We start from the raw sequence: 26,907 nt of genomic DNA, 5'->3' as shown, positions 1-26,907 counted from the left end.
ATTAAACAGTATCAGTAGCTGTGATTTGCAAGGCCTTGATAAACAGTCTACGCAAGTACTAAAGAATTTGTCATTCTTACTTTTTCAGTTGAAAGCATTCTAAATGACCTGTGGTAGTGAAGGACACTTGTCCCTCAGCCCGAAAGGTAAGAAACAGTAATTCAATTCCCCATTAAGGTTCCTATAATCCAGATTAAACAATTAACTAAATTATAGGCTTCAAAGCAGAAGATTCCCAGTTGTGCCTACTGAATCCTTTTTGGTCTTATCCAGAAGACATCAGTTTCAGTTATGGCTTCAACAGCTTCTGCGAGATGAACAAGTTCAATGTATGTGAAATGCATGGGGACTTGGTGGCCCATCTTTGTTGTGCAGAGGATGCATAAATGTAAGGGCTCTGTTACTGAGGCTGATTATTGGCTGTAATGAATAAAAAGGAATACTTCAGTCTGAAGTCTTCAGTCTTCAAATGAAATACTTCAGTCTGAAGTACACCTGTGGACTATGCACAAGTTACCTATAACTAAAGCACGGCAGTGATCTTTTGGCTATCTCTTTATAGCTCAGCAGCAACAGTAAGTGCATTTGCAGTTCACAGACCACTATGTAGCACCCTAAAGAAAAGATGGAACCAGGACATCCTTTACACATTAGTAATTTCTAGACTCAGCCACACAGTCTACTGAAATTTTCCAAACAGGCACATAATTCATTTTCATTAGATCAAATATACAAAGTTCACAAGAACAACCTTCTTTAAATTAAAATAAATCAAGGAAAATAGAGGCTGTGAGCTATTACTCTTTCTGGCTGCAAAACCTGATATACTTGACTTACATCACATAGCTCAAGAAAGTCCTATAAATTCAGACTCAGAAAAGCCTTTCTTGTCAACTCAAGTCTCCTATGCTCTACATATTGCAGTTACTGGCAAAACCATTGTGACAGAAACATTCTTTTCTGGAAAGAAAGAATTACTGACAAAGCATATAGCCAAATCCCTTAGCATCCCTTATTCTATTCTTCTGTCAGTTCCAAACAGACATCTGTTGCAAGTATAGCACAATTAATTATTTTTTTTTAAAAAAGAAAAACAACAACCCACAAAGGCAAGAGCATATACACTAATATTTGTGGAAAGAGAATTTTTTATTTGAGGGAAGTGGCTATTTTACTCAGTTATAATTCATATGTCGAAAGATTCTAAAAGTATAGCCATGGCTACAAATGCTTTAAGTATATGATTATAGCCTTAACAGTTTCACGAACTATCAAACCTCCCTTCTTGAACATGAAGTCCAACACAGGAATTCCACAAAATCCAACCATTTAAAATACTGAATAGTCTTAAATGCAGCTTTTGCACTAAATATCAAAACACTTAATTATGTCTTACATTAGCTACAGATGCATGAAGTCACAAAGAAACATAAAGCTAGCAAAACAGAAGCTAAACACTACCTAGGGGGATAATCAGACAGAACAGCCATAGAAAAAGAAACATTGATCTATTTAGTATAAGTCAGAGACCAAGCAGAACCTGAAGCTGCAGTCTGACAGCTATTTTAAGTAAATCTAGGGTACAGGCTGCTGCTAAGAAGGCAGCTGTCTTTTAATTCCAGACCCTCCCAGCCAAAATTGTGTGTTCTGACAAGGGATGCTGTGAAAACAAGACTGAAAGTAAAGCTCAGAAAAAAAACAGAGCAACTTTTAGCTCCATCTTACTACACAGCTGCACACATAATAGTGCCAGCATAAGTGAAAGAAACAGAGTTATGCATCATCATCATCCTTCCTGGCAGCAGTGTGCACTTGCATCAACTTAAAGCAATGTCAACCCACAGTCTAATTTTTAGCTTTTTCAAAAGGCTGGAGCTGCAATCAGGAAAGGATAAGAAGATATTAGCAAGTATTTTATAAGGAAGTGTTATAAACATAACTGGGCAGAGAGAGTATGCTTAGTATTTGGATATATAGTGTCCTTGATTTACTAACAGCTTAATTTCCCTATCACCCTCCAGCCTTTTACAGCCATATAGCCAGACACAGCTCAGGAAATGCAAGCTGTGTCTCTGAACCTTCTGCCAGTACTTTGGTCATTCTGACTTTTTTGGTGCAGCTATCTCTGTTTTGGGATTTGTGTTCTTTCTGCGCAAACAACTTTTAACAGTAAGACATGTAGCAGCCTTCATTGTGACTTGAGTTCTTCCCAAAGACAGCCTCTCAGGTGAGTTCCAGCACCCACTGGTGCATCAGATTTCACCTCCATGCTTTCTGTGCTGGGCAACTCCAAGTCCAGAAGTTTGACTGCTTCAGAGACAGATGCCTCTGCATGACATCTAGTCTGGAGGTACTTGTTCCAGCAAAAAAAAAACAACAACAAAACACCACAATAGAAGACTTCCAGTGAAAACCTGCAGCAGCATTTTCTGTTGCCCACAGCCCCTGCTCACCAGTTAGAATTTTTGCTGGAAAGCACACTTGCACCTGAGTAACAGATAATGCTGCAAAGCCTGGGAGTGCTGTGCTTCATATGCCACTGACAAGAAAAGTGCTTCCCAGTTTGGGGTTGCTAAAACTTCACCTGCCTCCTGTAGCTACAAAAGCATGAAGACAGGGACTGCCACAGCATCAAGCAAAGTCTTCGGTCCAGAACCTTAAAAGCAGGGAGCTTTTAATTTGACTGCCTTAATTTATTACCTACATAAAAAAGTAGCTTTTTTTTTTTTTTTTTTTTGCTTCTACCAGCCCTCTTTTGACTCTACTGCAAGAGGAATTGGGTGTCTACAATTCAGGGTCACCTGGCTTCTTTTCAGTGGGAGCACTATTCATGATTTGTGCACTGCAACAACTATAAAAACTTCCTCTCTGGAACAAGGGGAAATGTTCATATTCCCCTAACACTGCTCTTCACACATCAGGGCACAATGCTACCTCAAAATAACCCACAAGTCTTTTCATATCTTCTCTGTTCCTTTCATTGAACTATCTCAGAAAGTCTCGGTCAAACCATTTTGTCCTTCAATACTCTACTGACTAATAAAAACCCATCCATAAGACTGTGTTCAAATATGCCGGTTATAGTGTTAATAATAAAACTTCCGATTATATAAAATTGAAAAATATGATCTATTGCACTTGTAAATTCTGTAATAATCCAACTCAGAATCTATAGAAACAAAAGCACAGCAACAAAAGTGATCCATCTGTTAGCAGCTTGCCCTGAATAAATATGAAACACAGAGTTGGAAAACACAGAACTTTCAAACTTAGTGAGAAACAAAGTATCATTCAACATTTGTTAACATTTCAAAAAGCGTCACTTTTAGCCCAAATGGCCTTTTATATTGTAAAGTTTTAAATATTCAAAACTGTCTAGTGAATGTTACAGTGCTCCATAACAAAGCAGGTGAAAAGGCTCAGTAAATAGAAAAAGTTCACCTTCAAAACCAGAACTACGGTTCAAAACTTCTAATATAGCCTTATATACTCCTTGTTAGTAAATTTACTAAGACAAAGATAAGTCACAGACTGAGACAGGACAGACTATCTAAAGACCTCCATCTTAAACATGAACCGTGGTGACAAATGAAGAATGGCTAAAAAAAAAATCAAGCTCTTCCAGGTAAACTAAGGACATCAGGAAGCATGTATCAAGGAAGTTGAAAGCTACAGAGATAAATCATTTTCCCTCTGCCTTCTGCAGTTATTGGCTGTCAAAATTCAAGAGCATATTGCTATGAGAATTTGACTTGTACAGAAAGTTAATACAATGATCCTTTAAGGATAATTTAGAAGATAGAGACATTGTTAAAACATTCTACTTGAGGGCACACGGGGACTTCAGAAAGGGTCAGTTACAAGAGATGAGGAAGAGTCAATTGAAGTAAGACATAAATTGTGTGGATTCATTCCCTTATTAAAGCATGATACACTAAATCAATAAAAACTGTTGCAAGTATGACTGTTAGGACTATTAATTTCACTAAAACATGTAACTGGTACATTCATGACCAGACACGGGAATTTCTGAAAGACTCAGGGCTGGGTAAAGACACCTGTTACAGAGAAGTAGGAAGGCTCAACAGTGCCAAGTATTATGAGAAGTTTTAAAACTCTAGGGAAATACAGCTGAATTTCTGATATAGCACATTATTCCTTTCTCAGATGAGCAGGGTTTAGTGTATTCCAAACCTTATTGATTACCAGCAAAATACCCATCAAGCTGAACTTATACTCACAAAGATAAAAGAAATGTCCCCAAAACAACCCTTCTTATAGTGCATTAATTTTACAAACAATGGGTTTGGCAGAATGAAGAATGACACTGCCAACACTGCTGAAAGGAGTGTGAAGAAGTAACAAATTAACTCAGCAACACTATACACTCTTAGTCTTTTCAACAGATACATTCTGAGTTAATTCCAAGCCTGGTAGTCAACACACTTTCAGATTTATTATAATAATGAGAAACGCTAAAGAACTTCCTTTTTAAAAGAAAGCCACCTCCTAGTATAGGACTGCCAAAGTAAGAGACTGTTGTCTATGAAACCAGAGCAGTTAACCTCATTTAACCAAAACCAGTAATTTCATATGAATTAGAAGAATCAAAGATACTGTGAAATTTAAGGACAGTACACACCCCTTAGGTTTTTCCCTGCAAAAATTTATTTTACTGAAAAGGCTACCTGCAACATTCCTCTTCTGTTAGCATTTTATAGTTTAAAGGCAAAAAGGTTCAAAAAACAGAGTAACACTGATATTTCCTGAGTGATCTTATACTTAATAGTTAGCCTATCCTATACACCAAGTCCGCAACACCTGAATAACAGGAGAAACCAATTCTTATCTCACAGTAAAATGGGCAAGATGGGGTTTTAAAAATAGGCAGGTATTCAAGCTTTGCCTCTATAAATATCAAAGCAGCTTGAGAAACATAAAACTGAAGCCAAAACTGTCTTCAAGGAAATGAGTTTTCCAAAGGCACCTTAAGCACACCAGTCCCTCAGAGATATTTCACCTATGTACTTCCCCACCACACCCCTTATTCAAGAAAGTTCACCTTTCTGGATGGTGCCTACCTTTGAATTCCCCTTCCTAAAAGTGAAGCACATATCACACAATAAATGTAACTGTTTTGGTTATTCAAGCATACAATATCTAAAATCAATTTAAATACTGGCCAAAAAGGATCACAATTACCTTAGCATGCTTTAATTCCAGTTCTGCTAGTTCCACCAGATTTTTTCTGAATGCTGCAACTCTTCTTGTCTTAAAGTCTATCAGTTCTGTAGAAAATAAAAATGTATTCATTAACAGTATTATGCTAGTGCCCTCAACTGCTGATAGACTTTCTTCAGGATGGATAAGTAAAGGGTGAGAGAAGGCAACAGGGAAAAAACCCAGGCACATTCCAGGCTAAAGATATTGCTATACTGTGGGATGAAAGCAAATCATGATTGCAGTTCCTCATCTCCAGCTAACCGTTTGTGGACAAAAAGCTCTTTTGAAAGAAGACTGCAATGTGGGTGCTTTTAAACATTTAATTCTCTTATTCCACATACATTGTTCTTCCAAGGCTTTATGTAAAAATCTTTCGGGAAGACACTAAGCTAAAATAAGCACGTATACTTTATGCATATACTTTTGTGGCTAACAGGATCACTCATTCTCCACTGTCTCATTTATAGGAATCATTAGTCAGATTTACAGGGTCAAACAACTCTTAAATGATAAAAACAGAAGAGCGTGGTGTTTAAGCCCTTAACAAATCTGCCACAAACATTGAGCTAGATGACTACTAATTCAAAACAATTTCAGCCTAAAAAGAAAAGAACAAGTTCTCAGGAAAAGGGCAACACGTAAATAAGGTTCCTTTTCTCTAGAGCCACTGTAAATCTGCAACTTCAGTGAAATCTCATTTCACATCTCTCCCTTTTTTATGATGTAGTAGCATTTTATCATGTTTGTGGTATCATCTCTGTGACAGACTGCTGCCTTCACAGTAGAATGCATAAAACCAAAAGGGGAATTTCAACAACACATTAAAAGATGAGGTTTGCCATTACTGCTAGCAATTACCATTTTGTATCCTATCCCATGATAAATGCCAAAAAACCCCCCCCACAACTGGTTAATAAATAATCTGCACCTAGACTTTGCTCTGCCTAATGGAGCTATAAGGAGCCAAAGGAAAATATTATTTCAGCTTCCTAAAATAAGTAAATACTGACTGAAAGATAATAGCTCTGCTTAGGAAACAGAACAGAAATTTATTCTCACTAATCATATTCGAAAATCTGTTCATTTTCAAGTCGTAACATACAATCAAAGACCACCAAGTACCTTGTTTTGCAGATTCAGAAATTTTCTCAAATTTCTGACAGCATATTTGCTGAGTAGTTTCTGCTTGCAGTACATCTTTATTTTTTGCCCTTGCTTTATCCAATGCCTTATTAGCATTTTCATAATCCACTAGTGACCTAGATCTTCTATATAAGAGATCCTACAAAAAAAAAAGCACCTAAAGGTTATATAGAGTTTACAAGAATCTACTCAAGGATTTTAGTATATACTGAATATATATATATGACAATATCAGATTAATTTTAGTCTTTCTTACTGTACTTCAGTTCCTACTGAATTATCTGCAAGTCACAGCAATGTCCATACAGAATGAGACATGCAACATTAATATTGTTTGGTCTACATCTTGTCTGACAGAGGCTAGTAGCAGATTGCTTAGATGATATTCCAAAAAGCCTAAGAAAGGGCAGTCATGGGAAATTTCACACCTTCTTAAATTAGAAACCAACTACATTTAGATTATGTCTTTGAAATACACATAGGGCCCAAGAAATAGCAGTAGCATTTTTTGTGCAACAGTTATTGCTGTGATCTTCCAACTACACACATTTTTTGTCAAATGCTTCCTGATTCTCTCATATTACTTAATTGCATTACATCAAATAACATTAAAAATGAAATTTTCTGTAGGTATAGAACATCAAATTTGGCCCATGTGTTTTTGTATCAGCACTTGCAGATCATGTGGAACATCCACTTTTAATATTAAGAAAAAAAACCTGCTTACAGTCTACAAGCAGCAAACACATGAAAAATTCACTAATAGCTCTTCCATTGTTTTTAATTACACTGCACATTTTGCCACTGATAAGTGGATCACACGGTTCCAAGCCAGTTCCAAATGGTCCCACAGTCAGCAAATGCATTGTTATTCCTTATATACAACACAGATCCAGGTTTTACACTTGAGGGATAAATTGCAGGCTAGAGGTGGCAGGATTTTAACCTACCTACTGTGTATTTCTCAAGATGATCCCTTATCTCTACCCCCTCCCCCTTTCTTTTTTTAAATAAATACTATTGCACTGAACAAAAGCCCATAAATTCACCTTAGCAGCTTGAGATTCCCTTAGGTAGTATTTCAGAAGATCAGAAAGTTTAAGGTCTTCATCAGCAGATACCCGGGCCTCTATTTTCTGGAAAAACAGTAAGTAAAAGCATCAATTTAAAAACATCCAGACCTTGGTATTCACTTGTATGATGTAAATAAACATAAAAGATACAATAATACATGACAGATTGTCTTTTTCAAAAACCAAGATGATGCATTTGTGACAGAATACTTAAAAAAATACATCATGGGAGGCAGTATTAAGATTTTGTATTAAAACATAAGTAAAAACCAACCATATAAGCAGTAACTGAAACTACCTTTCTATTTTAACAAATGCTTTCTTCCAAATTTCAACTGTATGTACCAAATACTAGAAAAACAGCAGAGAAACAAAATCTTACCTAGTACAAAGAGCTGCACAAGAAGTTGTGTTGTCTTTGAGATCAAAGGAAAACAAATTTTTAAGGCACCTTTGCAGACTAGTTGTGTAACTGTGTGTATTAAGTTCACTGGTCTCTTGGACCATTTATTTGCTTGTATTTGAAACACATTTCTATGAATCTAGAAACAGTCTGCAGGTACATTTTTAATCAAAAAGAAAACATTTTAGGTCAAAGCAAATAATTCTGTTAACTTCATTTTCTTTAAAGTATGTACTTATACAGGTACAATTGCTTGCGTTTAGGAAATGCACATATTTTTTATTTGAAAGTCTTCCTGATACATGGCATGCATCTCCTGCTCTACTAAGCCAAACAAATAAGGCAAAATAAATAAGATATTTGAAAATCTAGTTAGGAGCATCAGCAATAGTATTTTTGAGTCAAAGAACTGCAGAAACAGATCTTGGCTCCCGAAAAAAAAAGCAGCATGACAACCATTTTTTTGATTAAGGATTACATTCCTGATTTTTTTTTCTGCCATAGCAAGTTCTGCAATAACCCAGTAACAAGTACTGAAACCAATAACAAGTGCTGAAGCATTTTAAAGGAACAGCAGCTTTACTAATGTATTACATAGAAGACAGAAAAGACTGCTTAGAAATGTGTAGTAGTCTGAAGAATCCTAAAGATCAATCATCTTACAAAATGTATGACTGAAATCTTGTGCTTTTTCACTCCCTACCACACACTGCTTAAATGCTTCATATAGAAGCATCCATAAGACATCCACATATTAACGTCTACTTGACACAAGATGTCCTGCCACCTGCAGGATGTACACAAAGAATGTATCTAGAAAGGTTTCATAGTACATACCCTTGTTTTGTCAAATAACTCTGATACCTTCAGAAAAAACCTGCACAAAGGAAACAGCTTATATTACAACATTAATTTGAGCTGTCTAATTACTTTCTAGAACTCAAAATATAATCTGTATCTGGCAATAAAGTCTGTAAAGGCACTGCTCAGAACTGTAATCCACAGAACTCAAGAGAACATAATGATTTCAAATCGTAGTGCTTCAAACATCTGGGAATTGTACAACTTAAGAAAAGATAAGGGACAAAAGCATAAGCGATAGATGTTTTTTATCAAAGAATAATTGCACAGCTCCTCAGGGATTCTTTATGCTTTTGTAAATGAAACCCCAGCCACCACCAGACTGGTTAATGGTCTCATGCTATTACCAAGTGTCCTTCACTTAGACTTGAATGTGCTTTTCTGCATGCAGTAAACATGATGCACACCCGACTTGGAATTCAGGGAGGCTGAGCAACAATGTGGCACATCACTATCACAGAAGATAATACAAGGGTTCAATGTGACAGCAGACTCAATTATAGTCAAATCATAGTCAGACACAATTCCTAAAAGACCCCATCAAATCTCAGTACTATCATCAAAGTAATTGGTATGTAAGCTATCACCAGATCTGGAACTGTAACATGGTAATTCAGGTAAATTACTGAAAATAAGTTAGTTACCTTTCATACCGATCTCCTGTCTGTCATCACACTGACTTTACTAAGAGTATATATTCACAAACATCCGCATCTTTAAGCTAGTGAATTAAGTTTTACTTTCAGATACATCGAAGTTCATATTTAGGCACACCACTGAGAGATAAAATGACACACATCTGTACATAGGGACCCTCTTCTATTTTCAGAGTTCTAGTGATCTCTGCAGATCACTTTCTTTTCCAAGAAAGTTACAGTAAAGTTGCCAGAATAGCAAAACTATTTTTCAAGATGTTAGTGCAGGAAACACCCACAAAAGTCAGTGTACTCAGCCCAAGACCTGTTCTTGCTGCACATGTCAAAGCACTTAAAATGCTTAGGAAAAAAAAAATCTGGTGAGTTGGGGCTTTTTTCCTATTCTATGAGGACTTTTCCATCTCATCTGTGTTATTTTCTACAAACTGCAAAACCAGCATTTTTTTTCCAAGGAGTAAAGCAAAAATATTAAAGCAGCCTTTACAGAAAATAAATATTAGAGAAGAAAATCCCTTCATGTGTTATAACCGTAATAAATTCTGTTTTTCTCATAACAAGAGAACTACTGATCCCAGCAGGCCACCATTTAGACTGCTACTTAGCAAATTCCCGCGTAAGTTATTAACAATATCTTACTTGCATATATCTGTGGAGTCCTGTGTTCCTAATGAGTATAATGAAGAACCAATTCTATTATAGTCATCCGCCACATCTAGAAAAACAAGTAAGCACTAGTTTTACTATTTCATTCATCCTCTCTGAAAATTTTGAAGTTGCTCTCTTTCTTCAGGTAGAGATATTTTCCTAAAAGGAACATGCTATAACACAAGAGCAGAAGTAAAATTCTGATCACGTCATTTATTATGAAGAATAACTTCACACAACAAACATGGCATTCCCATCGAATTGTGAAGTCTGTAATTTATTTAGGAGTATTTAATACAATTAGTACCTGCTGGGTAAATTTATGTGCAACTTGGTTAGGTTTTACTTTGGTGGAAGATGTACAAACTCAATGGCTAAAGTCTGAATTTAAATCTGTATCTGAAGTCTAAAGCTATTAGAAAAAAATAATCACTGTCCAACAATAATGAAGAGTAAATCTGTGTGCCTGAGAGCAGTAAAGTGAATATGGACTCCTAACTACCACAATACAGTGCTATATGCATAACACTTTCTAGTGCATACCTCATTTCCAGGAAACCCTTACCTCATGAAAAAGTGATCACTGTTTGATATAACATTAGTGTTAAAGCATTTTAAACAATTAAATTAGAAGCAGGGTTCATAAAGAAGGCTGTATAACTTTACTAGTGAGGTATTACTATACAGTAATCATAAACATAAAATCTTTGCACAAATGGCTTTTTTGAAAAGCTCTTAGTATAAACGCACTGGATGATGAAAACATTAACAGATCCAAGCAATGAACAGGAAAATACATTGGCTTGTTATTTTTGAAGTTTATATGCCTTCAAGCAGAATTTGTTTTTTTTTAAATAACACAACCTTATTTTAACAGATTGAGTGGGTCTCTTGCTTCCCAATTCATTACTCCATAGATCCCAAGGGAATCACTGAAGTTGGTTACAGTGCAGAATGGTATTAGGAAGCCATTAATCTCCCCTTCTATTCCTCCCATTTAAATGTAAAAATAGATTTTCTGCTGGAAATAGGAAGCTAGTATTTGCAAGCCCTGCAGCTCTCTGTCAAGAAGATATCCACACTTACATGGGGTTTGGTGGTATTTTTTACTATATTTTTACTACAGGTTGCCCATTTCCAAAACAGGTTTCCCAGTTACTGCTCTACTCCACTAGCCAGAATTTCTAAAGGGGCCCTTTCTCTCAATTTCCAGTTTGATAGAAGTTACCAGTAAACATCCTAGGTGATCTGAGCTTTGTCACGAGTTTGATCAATCCTTTCCCATCACATCCTCTACAGCCTAATTTCTAAACATTTTCCTGGTTCTACAACCAACGTGAAACACTCTCTCACTACCTAAAGTCTGGCAGCTACCTACCACGAATGAAGTTCAGTTTTCATTTCAAGAAAGCAAACAATACACCAGAAACCACACTGGGTGGGAACTGAATGAAGACATGGGGTCCCTTAGTAATTCATTAAGCCATAAATGACTCTCCATCTCCTAACATCAAAACTAAAGCTACAGAAGACTCATTCTTCATACAACAGCAAGAGAAACATCTGAAGAGCTCTGTAAATTCTTGGTTTAATGTCTCATTCAATACCCATTTAGAGTCCTTACCAGTGAAGATTCACAAAAGGTTCGTGGCCTAGTTTTGTGTGAACTGTTGTTACCATAGATAGCAAAGATGGAATCTATGAATCAGACACAACTTTCAAGAGAGTAGGTGGAATCTAGTAGTTGTTCAATTCTGATTTATCAACACTAAAAGCTCAAAGTCAGAGGCAATAAAGGTCAGCTTCTTTCCAAGCTTCTCAAATCACTGTAATCCTAAACCAAACATAGTAATCCTAAAACAAAGACTTTCCATTTTTGCAAATAAATGCACTGTACTTTAGAGGACTATCCTGAGCTTCCAGAAATCACATTAGCTAGCACTCAGCTCAGGGAGCTAAGTGAAAAATCTTGCCTCAACAAGAAAAGGAGTCCTGCAAATCAAGCTACTGCATGTACACATTCCCATCTCCATTCTAAAAAGCTGAAAAATGGAAACCTGACTTCCCAGTCTTGAACTAATAGCCCAAATAGGAATTTGTTGCTCAGCAAGGTAATGCAATGCTTAGTGTGGCAAGAAATTGCGCTCTGATGAATGCAAGCTCATCCAGTCAAGAGCAACTTCACTGGGAGTAAAATCACACATACTGCTATATTGCAGACCTCCACATTTAAAACTAAGAATCAGACTTTGAAAAATGTTATTACTGAAAGTGTGTTTCTCTTCCAGAGGGACAACGTGAAGCATTAAGATATCTTCAGTGCTGCATCAGGCTGTTCTTACTCCATCTAGTCTATTACAACAAAAGCTAAACTTTAAAGACGTTTAACCTGATTTTCAGATTTTTTGAAGACTACATTTGGAGAAATTAATTCACTTTTTACATGCAAACCAAAACCTAAAAATTACTACTCCTCATGAACCACTTCTGTACATTTTAACCAGTGTTATTTTCACCCTGGAGAAAGAACTCACTTTTATGTGATCTTGTCATTTTATCAGATTTGGCAGAGGCATCTTTAACTCTGTTGTGATATTCTACAAGGAATGTTCTTTCATGTTCAAAGAAGTCATCCACATCCTACAAAAAACAAGAACAACTTAAAAAAACAGGATTCCACTCACTCTGTACAGAGCAACTGCAGAGTAAATTTGCATATATTGCTGTTGCTGTGACATGAAATGCAATCTATTTTTAGTGTTTGAAACACTAGTTATGTAAACTGATTTCTTCTTCATTTATTTTGTTATGATCTGAAGTTTTATTATGAATTTAATAAGAACTCAATAAAAATCCATACCAATTGTCTTAAAGGTCTAAACAGCTAAACCTGAAGTGAAGGAAACAGTTTAACTGCTAACTACCACTTTCACGACAGAAAAATATAATAAATGTCAAATACTTAATAAAAGGACATATATCTAGAAAAATGGTGGGGGAAGGGGGACAAGGGAAAGAGAGACACCCAGCTGCACAGATGCTGAAGTCACAGCAGAGACAATATGAACTTCTAGCTCAGGAACACTGATCTTGATGACATATTTCTTTCAAGTTGGTAATAGAGGTAAAATTTAATATTTTCTGTATTACAATTGGAGATAGTTTATATTTATTTTTAAAAACGTAATAGCACAGATGCTCATTACCATGGGATAGCCTACAACATGGGCTTTGAACAGCATGCTTATGAAAACCCCTGATTATTCGGACTTTGTATTTTCCTCCAAGTCATAACTCACAGTTACAGAAACTATCCAGCAGTTCTAAAACTCAAGATTTTACAGCTAGGAACTTCAGCTCCTCTAACTGGCTTGTAAATTGAAAGTTAGCACTAGGAAGAAAAGAGATCAAAATAATCTTCTGCAGAATTTATGATTGTTACAAAACCAATCTTTCCATTTTGGAAAAGTCAAAATGAAATGGAATTTTCATTAACATTCTTTTTTGGCTTTTTCAGTCTCAGTTACATTCTTCTATCTACTGGGAAAAACAGTGCCACCTTTATTGCTGCTCTTAGTTTTGAAACAGCAGAAGGATGTTACAAGGCTGGTAAAATGCACACTTGTTTTAGTAACTTCTGAGCTGCAGCAGTTGGGAAAGCTTTCTAACTACATAAAATGACAGGCCAGAACAAAAAAAGCCCAGATTATCAATTTTATATGGATTTAAAAATTGCTAAATTTTACAAACCAGGAGAAAGAGTACTGAAAGCCCTCAGATAGCTCTCAGTTATCTTGCATCCAGGTTCCTTTCCATACTCTACCTCTTAAGAATTAAGTTAGATATTGCCAGATAAATCCCTTTGATGTAGCTATGCAAAATTCTGCTTCATTAAAAAAAGGGGACAACAAAGTTAATATATTTTAAATCTTGACAAATTAAGCAGTAATCACCTTTACTCCTGAAACAATGACACCATCTGCTGATTTAACCATATTTTTAAAGAAGTCTTCAAGTTTCTCTTTCTTATTTTTCCCACGAACACTCAACTGAAAAACAAATTCATTTATCAAGTTGGATCATTTTCTGGAGGCAACAGAAGCTTTAAAAACACAATAATAAACAGATAGTCTTACACTCTGCATTAGCACCAACAAACCCATCAGAACCCCCCCAAACAACCCACAACAACAAAAAACAACATAAAACACAGCAACATTCTAGCACCTACATATATCAATGTACAAGATGTACATTTCAGTTATTAATAATACAGTATTTATCAAATGGCAGATCTTTGACTTTCTATGAAAGCATTTACTTCTCGGTGCACTGAAGATGTTGGTTTCGGTCTCAGACTCTTCCTGTCTATCTAAATTTGCTCAATTTTAGTAAACTGAGTTCCTGAAGCAGTAAGCATTTCTACATCAAAAACCAAGAGGATCCCCTGTAACATATTCTGAAGTTATGCATGTATTCAGTTGAGGCAGTCTTTCCAGTGATTTCCTCCAGCATTTAATGCTAATTTCTGCAATTTTAAAAAGCAACTAAGAACTGTTTGCAGGATATGAGCAATCACTAACTGACACTAGTCATCATGAATCCAGTAAGTCCCCATTAACTCAAAAATTAGATAGCAATTCAGTATGTAACATGCAGATACCCACAGTAGTCCAGTATCTAGAAAAACAAATTGAATAAATTTTCACCTACATCATTAACAAAAAAAGGCTCTACTTATCAGAATATTTCACTAGAAATCATCTCTAGTTTTGTTAGCAACCCCACAAAAAACAACCAACCACCCAACCCAAAACATACTGAATTATCACTAGCATTTTTGAAGCTGAAGCTAGAGCACATAGTGCATTTGGTTCCCCAGGGGACAGGAAAACGAACCCATGCAGCCTAAATGAATTTCTACCTTTTATGATACAAGTATGTCTGGAATGAAGGAACTGATGCCATTTACCCCAGGAGGTAAAGCCCTCTTAATCAATTTTCCATCCTACCATAAAAGTACATCTTGATTTCTCTTCCCAGCAATTCAGTTTTCAATACTCACATCCTGATTATATTCCAAGAATACATGGAAATTTAAATCCTTTCTCAAAATAGGATGTGCTGCCACACGACACAAAAATACTTCATGCATTGCAACTGTCTTCTTGAATATTGCCAAATACTCACTGAAAACAAGAAACAAGACAAGACATAAGAATTTAACACGAAGAGATTCAGCTTAAGGTAAGCCTAGTGAGCATCTTTAAAGGATCCTCAGTAAGGCTACAAAATTATAAGCTGACGTAGTAGAGGTTATCACTCCAGTATCTGATATATGCATAAATAAACAGTACAATGTTAATACTAGTGGGAAATCTGAAGCCTTAACACATTACAGAGAAGCTTTTAATGAAGGCGCAACAAATGCATTCTAATTGTTAGGGCTAGCTAACATAGGTTTGCTGAAAGTGTAACCTCATTTGATCATCCTTTCCCCAGCTCCCCAAAACCAAAAAAACTGACAGATTACAGTCACTAGGCACAATACAGCTGATGTACAAATTCCTTCCTCCCCATCTCCATCCCCTTGCCTATTTGCACCCTCCTTACTCATTAAAATGTTCTTGTAGTTTTGTTAGCTGTTTAGATGGAAGTCTTTCAATTCCAAGTTAAAGCACCTAGCCTTTGGGGACAAAGCTTACATGGGTGTCTTGCTTCATAGTGGTTCTAAAAGTGAAATTAAGTGTTGCGTTTGGCAGGTACAACAAAAAAAAAATCACATTTAACCATAACAATCACACAGTTGCCCAGTTGAGCCAACTCAAGATTAAAGCATTTGTAATTTAATGGGAAGGCTTTCTTATCAATACAAGTTTGCTAGAATTCATTTTGCTTTGGAAATTCAGTAAGATAGAACCTGTCTAGAAATGAGGAAGGGGCTTCTTTCCCCATTCTGAGGTCAAATGGTGAAATGATATTTAACACTTCTGCTTCCACTATGTGCAAGGAGGTTAAGATTTACATACCAGCAAACCAGCAGGGCCAGTGTTGGGAGATGTTTGATCTCAGTGAGAGTAGTAGTCATTCAGTGAAGACAAAAAAGGAGGATGCAGAGGATGGAGGTGGCAGTAGAAGAAACCCAAAGTTTTCTGTGTTATCCAACCCCTAACCAGACCACAAGAGAATCATGATCAGGGCCGCTGGAAAACCACAGATTCTTTAAAATCTATAGTGTTTTGCTAATTTCCAGTTTTCTGCATATGAAGTGTATATCTACTCTGCTATAAATTATGTTGTGTACATAACACTAGTAACAGAGCTTCTTAAGACATTTGCTCACAGCAGCTGGAGTTTGGAGAGAAAGCAGCAGTTCTAAGAGTTCTATGTACTTTTCTTGCCAATTCAGAGCTCTTGATAGCAGTAGTCTAGAAGCAGTGTAAATATACACTTGAAAACTGAAACCAATGACAGGAAAAAGATCAAAGTGAATGCATGATAAGGAAAGTGGATGAAGCAAGGAGAAACTTCACTGTGTAACTCAGAATGAAACAAAAAGCCTTAGAGCTGGTATTTCAATATGCATTACATTCACAGTAAAGGAAAATACTATTTTCAGGAAGCACATTCTCCTTGTGAAAAAAAAAAAAGAAAGAAAAAGGGAGTGCCAGAAGACAAAAAAAAATTTATTTTCCAGTAATCTTCATATTTCTTGGGGAATAGAAAGCTGGCATCCACATTTACAGTATCAACCACATCCAAAACTCCCTAGTTCAGTCAGTACACGTATAAACCTTAGTCTCATTCCGCTTATAAAACGGGGAACACCAGAACTAAGATAGAGGTTACCTCCTCCCTTTGCATATATTCTGTGAAGAAAAGGATCTAACTAGTCTTTTTCTTATAAAAGAATGCTCAAGAACAGCATGATTTTTTTTTCCTGCTTCAGAAGATCTTCCATGAAATTTCTACAATTTTCCTAATGGCTCTGATCATGATCACTAAGATAACCCTGGCTACGTAGCAACTGGATTCTCAAGCCTATAACTCGCAGAGAACCATTATAGTGAAATCAGAAACATGAAATAGTAGACAGCATTAAAAGTTGAGAGACACAGGAAAAAAAAAGAATAAAGTAGTAATCAAGTTTACATACGCCTCCAGTTCTTGTTTCATCTTGGTGAATTCTTCTTTAGTCATCGATCCTTCCCCTTCTCCAAGTTTCTGCAATTTCTCCCTTGAGGCATCAAAATCAGGCCTGGGTGGTGCTGGTGGAATCTGGAATTGAATCAATTTTCTTTTAACTGCTCTTCTTCTAAGTCAAACAAAACCCATTCAGTACAGGAACTGTGGATTGCTTGCAGCTTTCTAATATATGGCACTCTCTTTCATCACTCATTACAGCATTCATGGATAAAGTACCTCATTCATGAGTTAGACATGCTGCATTACTATACCAATTTTGGCCAAGTGTTCTTGAAGATTAAGAAAGTATTAGTTAATATTCATTAATATATTCATGGCTTCAATAGTTTAACAACTAGAGAAACTAAATAATACTTAGATACCTAGCTTTCCCATGACAATGAACTAAAACTTGAAATCATTTTTTAGTTGGTTGTGGTTCAGCTTATTTGGTAAGAATATTTCTTGTTTAAAGAAAAAAATAAAAATAAAAATAAATTCACAACTGTTTTCACATCATCTGTTTATAACCCCCCAAAACTTTAAACCAAAAAAAACATTCCATATTGTTTGCAGGCACTAGGTCTTTCTTGCAGTACTGTTGACATTAAAGATACATCTGTTGAAATAACAAAGCACACAGTAAAAAAGTCTCTATGTTAATCTTGTATTACAGTATATTAAGATTGAAAAAGAAAACACTGCATTCAAACTAATCCTCAATTGCCAAAAGAAAAGGAACACTGAACAGAGTTAAGCTATGCTTAAATTTTATGACACCACTATTTGTCCATTCCATTAACATGTTACAAATAAAAGAAAAATCTGGCATCAATGTAGTCAATTGTCTGAAACTAGCTATTGCTATACTGAAGGTCTAGTCACTTCAAATAGTTTTTCTGACTAAAAAAAGACTAGCTCAAGAATGGTATGACACATCAGACTATATTAATCATAATGTACCCCCACGTCAATCAGAAATATGTTTACCTTGTGAATCAGCAGACACGCTCTCCCCAAAACAAAATTAATACCTAACTTTCACATAAAGATGACAAAAATTACTATTTGTAACTGAAGTATGAGCAGCAGCACTCATTTTCAATAGGTAGTATTGTAAAGTGACACTTTTGGGACCTCTGCTCCCTGGAGGCCTGAAATAAACTCGAAAACACAAATTGTTCAGTTGTGTATTAAGGTTCACTGTAGTTCTAGATGGTATTGGTATTGCTTTTTTTCCCCCTTCAACTGATTTATGGTAAAATGATTCTGATCTTCATGGAAACTGAAAAAGTATAATTACTAGAGCTCAGTTGCTGTACTCTGCCATTCCAGCTAAAACAAAGGCAACATGAAACTTGTAACTAGGTTAAAAAGTAACTTGCAAAAATAATACCACCTAGTTATACAGTTCACCTATCTCCCACAATTTTAGCATGGTGGATGACAATATACTTGGATACAGATGAAACTACTCAGTCCTTAGGAGAAAAAGGCAAGAAAGTATGACAACTACATTAACTTTCCTCTAACCCTGCTTCAACCATTAATTTTGTGTAACTGCATAAAATTAAGTATTAGAGCATCTGATCTGATTTTAGAAGGAATGAACATCTGCCATTTCCATTGCATTTAAATGCAGCCACAAGTACTTTAGATACAGCCCACAGAATATAGTGCACATAAACCAAAAGAACTGTAATACTTACAATATAGCCAGCATAATCCTCATTTTCAACAAAAGAATCATGAAGCCAAATAAACTCTTCATGTTGCCGGACAACAGAAAATTCGCTTTGTTTGAAATTTGGTAAGGAACTCTAGAAAGGAAAAAGGAAGAAGAATAATGAAAAGTTTTCCATTAGTACAGGAAAAGCACCCTAAAGGAACAACAGAATATCCCTGTAAAAATAAAAATAATCCAATCATCCAAGTACTGATCTGACCAAAAGCAAAGTTCATACAACAGTAATTACCCCCACCTTTATTAGTGCAGCAGTCAATTGGAATGAGCTGCCCAAAGAGGTTATAGAGTCTCCACCTTCAGAGATATTCATAACCCAAATGGACAAGTTCTGAGCAATGAGCTCTGGTTCACCCAGTTCAGTTGTAGGAAGGAGGGAGGAGATGAGACTAAATGATCTCCAGAAATTTTATTCAACTATTTTGTGATTCTGAGATCAATAAACATGCAAATCTAAGAAAGAAAAGCCATAAAGAGCAGTAACTAAAAATTATTCTTGAATGTAATCCCATTATGAAATACATTTAAGTATCTGAAACCACAGCTAATCTAAAAAACAAAAAAACACCCCAAAAAACTACACTGAAGTATACTGAGATATATTAAAGACCCTACCTGCAATCAGGCCAACTTATAAGCATGGGAACGGCATGACAATGTAACAATACAAAAACCGGAATGTCATTTTTTTCTAAACAGTTTTTTAACCCCTCAAATTTTAGCCAACTTTAGCACTGCAGCTACACAGTCTCTTAAAACATGACATAAAGCTACCTTTTCACTTCCTCTGGATTGTGCTACATTTGTTTCAATACATAAAGAAACTTTCTCTTCTATATAAGTTGTTCAGTGTACAAACCCAAGCTTTTACCTTTGTATGAACAGTGAATTTCACTTTGTCCCTCTCACTGAGTGCATCTGAGATATCCACTTGCAGAGCAGCATCAGTCTGGAGATCTACATTTATTGCTCTAAGCTAAACAAAGAAAAAGCTATTTAGCTTAATTTTAAAAAAGTGAATTATATTTCCCATATTCTTCCCTTGAGAAAAACTCTGATCCTGCAATGCTGAACATCTATAAAAGACTGAAGATTACAAAAAAGTCAATATTAAAACATAGTTTCCAGCAGAAAAAGAAATCCAGTAGCACTCCTTATGGCACACATGACAATACAGGCAATTTCCTTTACCATACTCCTTGTTAGTAAGCTATTTTTATTCCTGTGTATCGTTAACTTGCTAGTAAGGATATGGTCAAAGTATACTTACAGACAGCAGCAAGTTCAGAAGGTGTTTTTATTTATTTCTCTCTTCATTCCCCCTACTCTCCCAAACTGACAACCTGCTGTAAATAAATGTACTTGTAAAGGTAATTATGGGAGAAAAGTGGTCCTATATTCCAAAGAAGCAAGAGCTACTAAAGACATGGTTTACTCACACTGTCTTAAGTCTTAACACTTTTCTTAACACTTAAACCTTTTGTTTAACATTTACCATGACATACTGAAAAAGCCTAAAAAAAAATATCCTGAACTTCACAGACGTAAATCTCTCTGGAAATATTTCTCTGGGGGGAAAAAAATGAAAACCCACCAAAACCCTCACACACAGAAAAAACACCCCAACACACAAACAACTAAAACTAAGATTTCAATCTCTTCAGTAACAGCATGAGTAATGGCAAAAGTGCAAGGAATACACACTTTTTTTCCACAAGACATGAAACCTGAACTGTCTCACAGAATAATTCCAAAGTCACACTGGGGAAAAAAAAAAAAAAAAGAAAAAAAGAGAGAGACAATGGTCAAATACAGAAAAATTTGAAGATGACTGAACACTGCAATGTTTGGCAGTAACTGGACAAAGGTTTCAACAGTGAATTTGGTGAAACTAACCTCATCTAGACCCCAACCAGGAATCTGAGTCCCCTCACCTTTTCATCCTCACTGTTCTAGAGCAGTCTATCCCATAACAATTTCATCATCATCATCAACAGACATTCAGAATATTGTATAAGAAGCAAGGCTAACTCTGAAATCTTCTCCAACCAGTGTCAAAAAAAAAGTTTCAATGCCATGCTCATGAGGCCTACTCCTTACTGAGACCTGTGTTTTATTCTGTGCTGCATTTTTTCTAGAAATTCTACATTACATTCTACAGCATAAAAATGCTCTGACACACAAGGATAAAGACTTTTTCATCATAGGCATTCTCAGGGCTGCATTTTGAAGTCCATACTCAAGTACAAAAAATTCTTTAAGTATCAGCAAGAGAGGACAAAGGTTACAGACAAGCAGATTTAGAAGGTAACTCTGCAAGGCACTGAACAGCACTAGGAGAGAAGCATCAACTACCACATCTTGTTTTCCACCAGTTATCTTAACCCTTATCTTAAATCACAGTGGTCAGCGCCCATTCTAGTTTTCTTGTTAACCTCGATGGTTACGTAGCAGCAACCAGACTAGCATATCTTAGAATTAATGTATTAAAGTAAAACCAAAATCATACTGTCTAGCATATTCTGCTAAGGTAGCAAAATATAACAGTTTAATAGCTGTTATACAAATAGTTACAGCTTTTCCTTACAACAAAGTTGGAAACCATTAAAACCACTGCACAGTAACATATTCGGACACGTGATTCAGGCATTGCTTTTTGTTTTATTCTTCCAAGGTTTAGGGGGTCACAGCTTCACACAAAGGCATATTATCATGCAACAATCCATCGCAGATCACTTCTCAGAGACAGAATCTCCTAGCTCCTACTGAGTTTCCAATGTGTTTACCATCTAATTTAGGAAAGAAAAATAAAATCTGACATACCAATGTCTGCCTTATGTCATGACACCACATTTTTCAGCTTGCAAAAAAGTTTTTAGTAGCCACACTGTCTGAGGTACTGTTTGTTTTTCACCGGTCCCCAGGATACATTAGCTGAATAATCTCAGCAAATAATCTGGATTATCCAAAAGGATTTTCTAGTCTAGTCACAGGTCACGAAAGTTTCTATTCAAATGCACCTTTTTTTCCACCTTTTTTAAAAAGTGGTACAACACAAAATTCTAAGTTTCAGTGCAACAGCTGTTCGAGTTTGTCACTAGCGTGTATGCAATCTCTAGCGCAGTGCACCCTGGCCATATGCACTACTCATAACTCCAGAAACAACATGCTTACCAGTGCTGAGAAAATTAGAACCAAAACATGAGAACTTAATTCATGACATACAACTGTAAAGGACTATTTGATTCGTACTAGTTAAGTTTGTAACAGTTTTGAAGAGTTTAATCATATGTTAGATTATGCTGTGTAGCCTGACTGCCAACAGGGAACCTTTTCATCTGCAATGGTAATGAAGCATTTACGAAAGGTGTCAAAGGCAATCAGAAAGTTGAAAGACTTTATATGTATTCATGTGACACAACGGTTCACATTGTATTACCGGCAATTAAATTCACAAACAACATCATCACACAACAAACTTAAGCAATCTCTTTATCACTACATCCACAAGAAAACCGCCACCATGGTTTTCTAGTCACAAAGAATAGAAAATTAGGAAAAAAAATGTTACAAAACCCAATTTGGATGAAAAAACTGATCTGGATGAAAACTGAAATGGAAGTACCTTAAATTCAGGAAAAAATGGAGGTGGGATACAGTCCCTTTGCATCTTGCCCCTCTCTCCCAATCTAATACATACAACACACAGTAATTTTATGCTTAGATACATACTCTACACCCATGCTGAACAACTTGCAAAACAATAGCTAACTTGATTTAGGTGCTTTACACTTTCCTATGCAATACCAAGAAAGTCCCAGTTTCATTCCAAGTCTTGAAAACACGGAAAGCCAAGGGCTAAGCAGTGTTAGAGTACTAAAAGAACTTAATGCAGGGAGAGGATTTAGCTCTTGCTCAAGCATCAATTATACTTCAAATGGTAACGGAAGGAAGCTGGTGGATACAAGGGAAACAATCAAACCCTACATTCCTAGGTAATGTCATCCATTAACAACAGTAACTTCTGTACTCTAAGTTCTTTCAAAACTCTTAAAAGAAAAAGGACTCTTCCTTCAATGGGTTCCTTACAGGCAGATAAATACACAAGGCAAAGAAACAAACAATACTTTTACAACAAGAGATTACAGTCTTCACAGCATTAACTTCCTAGCAGACCTGTTCCAAGGGGTAGCTCATTTTTCCTGAATGACTAGACAAGAGCATTAGCCAAGTCGGCTTAAGTTTACATCTATATAAAATACACAGGACAATACCAGTAGGGCAACACTATACCACCTTTCAAAGCATGTATTGTTTACAGTAGAGAGAGCATAAAAAAACTCAGTAGGAACAGAGTTACTCCAAGCGAACTCAGTAGTATCTTCCTAAGTGAGATTCAGAAAAGCAACTCCAACAAGTTCATTTTATGCAGACCATTTATAGTAAGCTCCTTCTACAGACCACCCACTGCTACTTCCTCAAAGATGATTCTCAGTGCTCTGACAATTCTCCAGAAAAGGCTCCATATGGTAGCATACAATTGTTTGAGAATTACTGTTCTATGTGGCATCAGCATAATTTCCAGCCCACCTTCTATCCCACTGCCCCACATTAAACTTAACACAACTGTAGCTGACCAAAACGGTTCTGAAGAATTAGAAGCATATGATCGTAGCAATATCTGAATTCTAGAGAGGAAAGAATACTTGTTCTCAAAACTAAAAGCTCTATTACTCTAACCAAAATCTGCCATCCATGCCTTCAAATAAAGGCATGACCTGCTCCTTTTTTAATTGCAAACAGAAAAAGGCAACAAATTCGAATGAGGGAAACACTTTGAGGAGCTGCTTGTTTTTACTCCTGCTAAGAAAAATAAAAATTTACCGTTCTGAAGATTAAAGCACAGCAACTCCATTCATTAAAGGACTGACAGTATTGCTTTTGATTAGACTTTCTGTATCAAAATCATGCAAATACCCTGTGTTTTAACACACTGTTCTCATTTAATTCTTCAGTGCTGGATGAAGATGGGGGAGGGGAAGGAAAATGAAGAGCTGCACTTGGCCAACTGAGATGATGTAAGTTGTCCAACAGCACAAACAAGACTGCTAAGAGATTTCTTAAGGCTCTCACAGTAACTTGTGACCTCTGAATACCTGTAGCCTTAGAGGGAAAACTAACAACCCACCAAACAAACAAACAGATCTGCATTGTTATGTTCTACCTGCACCTTCAGGTAAAAAGACAACCTAACTGTGCACTTCAGTGTCTGTTCCTATACACCGGGGATGACCTATGTAAAATACCACTCCATAAATAACAAGTTCTTCAGTCCTTGTTCTGAAGATGCTCAAAGGACAACAATTTCCACTTTCTCTCTTTTTCATTCAGTATTCTTACTAAGTAGCTGTATAATTAAAGACAAAAGCTCTACAGTGGCCTGAACTGGCATCACACAATACCTGAATTCCTTTTTTAGTTTCTGGCCGTAAGCTGAACACAAAACACACTGAATTCCTACCACATATATACAGTCAAAAATGCTTAATACTTAACATTATATTTGATGTTCGAGTATGGCGTGCCTGACAACAGGATATACCAACATAGTGTTTTTTCAGATTTTGTATTTTTAGCAACTAGATGCAGCCACTTTTAATAACCAGCAACAGCCTAGGCAACCCAGAAGCTGCTCTCCTACCTTGCTCAGTCATTCTTTCTTAAGATTCTAACCAATAGGGGCAATCAGTCTGAGTAAGTTACACTAGATTAGCTGATTTGTTGCTTAAATAAGGCAGGCAAGTTAAAGAAAGATGGATGCAGCAGCTGGAAGAGAAATGAAGGCCAGAAACAGCAGGGCAGAGAAAAGGTTTTCTCAGTAAGGAACATAATCGTGGCATCCTGTCCCAATGACATAACTTCTTTCCAATAAAGCATTTATTATGCGGCGTGTGGCTGTAAATGTCCCATTGTTATCTATGGGAGAGCCTTTAGGGCCTAAAGAGAGAAGAGAGGGAAGGGCTATTTCACACAGGCCCTGGCTCTCGAATAAAGATGGAACCTGGTGCTCTCCACCAGGCTGGTCAGCCTGGTCAGGAGCACTGGACAACCTGGGGTTGTGCAGAGGGAGAAGGCCCACATCAGAGCAGGGAAGGACACAGGGAGGGGACGTGAATCTCCAGCAGACACAACATCCCCTCCCAAGCTAGCCCCACAGAAGCACGGAAGAACTGCCCTTCCAAAACTTGGGTGACAGAACAATGAAAATTCACGGCAGGACACACGGACACAGTCCCAGAAGGAGGCCGTGCTATCCCCACGTCCGCAGACCCCGGGAGACACACACCCCGCGCTCGGCTGCCTGCCTCCGCCAAGCATCCCGCCTCCCTCCGGGTACCCAACAGGGGGCTCGGGCCGGGGAGCAGCGGCTGGACCCCGGGGGAAGGAGCCAACCCACCCTCCCCCCTTCCAGCCCCCAGGTGCCGGGGTCCCCAACGCTTCCCCGCGGCACTTACACCTCGGTCCTCCTCCGAGAGGAAATCTGGGCCGTCGTCCGAGCCTTCCTGCTGGGGGCGAAGAGGAGGAGGAGGCGGAGCGGGCCGGGGGGACGCGGAGGGGCACGGCCAGCAGCGGGACGGTGCGGGGGGAGACAAAGCGCACAGGTTAGCGACCCGGCCGCCCGCGCCCGCCCCGCCCCGGCACCGCGGCCGCCCCGAGACCCACCATCATGGCTGCCCGCCGCGCTGCGCGCCCGCCGGCCCTCCCCCGACAGCCCGCCCGCGGCCCGGCGGCGAGGCGAGGCGGGGCGGGGCGGGGCTGCGGAGAGCTGCACCTCTCGCGAGGGAGCGGCGCTCCCCGGCGTGCGCCGACTGCAGGCGGCTGCCGGGGACAGGGCGCGGGGCCTTGTGGCGGCGAGGGGAAAACGGGGGGGCCTGGCTGCCGCCCCGGGGTTCTCGTTCGATCCGCTGCAGTCAGCGGCGGGTCTGGGGCTGCGTGGTGGCTGTGGCGGCCACCGAGACCCTGGCCTTCAGAGTGCGTGGATGGTTCCCGTGTGCGGTGTGCAGAGCGGAGAACGGCTTTGTTCGTGTGTACAAACCCCGACTGCTTTGCACACCGAGAGCAAGTGTGCAGAACCCCTGAATATGTGCATAACAAGCAGAACTCTGCTGCCATCCCTGAGCTGTATGCATAACCGATGGCTTCCGTGCTGTCCTGCTTTTCTGTCCATCAATCATCCCTGTGAGAGATGGGCTTCCCAGCACCAGCCCTTCACCCCATGCATATTTACAAGCATGTGTGTGAAACGGACTGTGCAGTTACACGGTGCTAGAAATTTAAGTGATTTATAATACGCCTTGAATCTATGGGTAGTTACGCGCCTAAGGCTGATGATGCCTTTCATTCAGGCTAAGAAACAGCCACTAAATGTCACTTCTAATGACTGTGGAAAACATCAGCATCCGCAGACTACACAGGACATAAGGTGGAGGGCAGGGAGTCCAAGCCCCGGACAGCATTTTTCTGTGAATCAGAGCTAGAACAGCCGAGAAATGGCCTCAGGGTGAGGTTTAATGATCAGCATAAACTGATGTAAGCGTCTGCCGTTGCTGAGAGATGGCAGCAGGTGTGGACAACTCGCACTCCCGCGGGCATACAGTAGACAGGCAAGGGCATCGGTCCAGCTGCACATTAATCCTGCAACAAATGATTAGTTTACATCAGTCAGGTCCATAATCCAGCCAAGCCCATAGTTGTACAAGTACTAGTGGGACAACAGGACCACCGCCTGCCACAGTGGCTCCATGGATTTATATGGGATCTGGAAACCACACCTTGAGAAACGCTACTCATGCAGCCTCAAGATAAGAGAAGGGAAAGCTTTCTCAGCGTTGTGCTGCTTAGAAGTGGGCTTTGGAATTCAGAAATGGAAATTGCCTCTTGGAAATTGTTCTTGGTACAGCTGTGGAAAGAGGC

General features: G+C 38.0%; 1 protein-coding gene across 2 annotated transcripts in view; it reads right to left on the bottom strand.

Moving 5' to 3' along the window:
• The window catches only part of SNX6 (sorting nexin 6), a 28,788-nt gene extending 3,066 nt beyond the window's left edge, over positions 1 to 25,722 (bottom strand). Inside the window, exons 1-13 of one of the 2 annotated variants that reach the window (XM_034061829.1) lie at positions 25,657 to 25,722; positions 25,449 to 25,496; positions 19,805 to 19,909; positions 18,899 to 19,009; positions 17,161 to 17,282; positions 15,070 to 15,193; positions 13,958 to 14,053; positions 12,539 to 12,644; positions 9,996 to 10,071; positions 8,680 to 8,719; positions 7,416 to 7,502; positions 6,346 to 6,505; positions 5,203 to 5,288 (exon numbers count right to left, since the gene is read on the bottom strand). In XM_034061829.1, coding sequence (XP_033917720.1) covers positions 5,203 to 5,288; positions 6,346 to 6,505; positions 7,416 to 7,502; positions 8,680 to 8,719; positions 9,996 to 10,071; positions 12,539 to 12,644; positions 13,958 to 14,053; positions 15,070 to 15,193; positions 17,161 to 17,282; positions 18,899 to 19,009; positions 19,805 to 19,909; positions 25,449 to 25,496; positions 25,657 to 25,662 — 1,167 coding nt within the window. In that variant the 5' untranslated portion in view covers positions 25,663 to 25,722. Of the gene's footprint in view, positions 1 to 5,202; positions 5,289 to 6,345; positions 6,506 to 7,415; positions 7,503 to 8,679; positions 8,720 to 9,995; positions 10,072 to 12,538; positions 12,645 to 13,957; positions 14,054 to 15,069; positions 15,194 to 17,160; positions 17,283 to 18,898; positions 19,010 to 19,804; positions 19,910 to 25,448; positions 25,500 to 25,656 lie in introns of both variants that reach the window. The other variant, XM_034061828.1, reaches the window with a different exon arrangement.
• Positions 25,723 to 26,907: the final 1,185 nt, after the last annotated feature.

Source organism: Melopsittacus undulatus, chromosome 4 (assembly GCF_012275295.1).
Source record: "Melopsittacus undulatus isolate bMelUnd1 chromosome 4, bMelUnd1.mat.Z, whole genome shotgun sequence".
Classification (NCBI taxonomy): Eukaryota; Metazoa; Chordata; class Aves; order Psittaciformes; family Psittaculidae; genus Melopsittacus; species Melopsittacus undulatus.
Note: the sequence above shows the minus strand (reverse complement) of the source record. Positions and strands in the feature narration are given on the sequence as shown.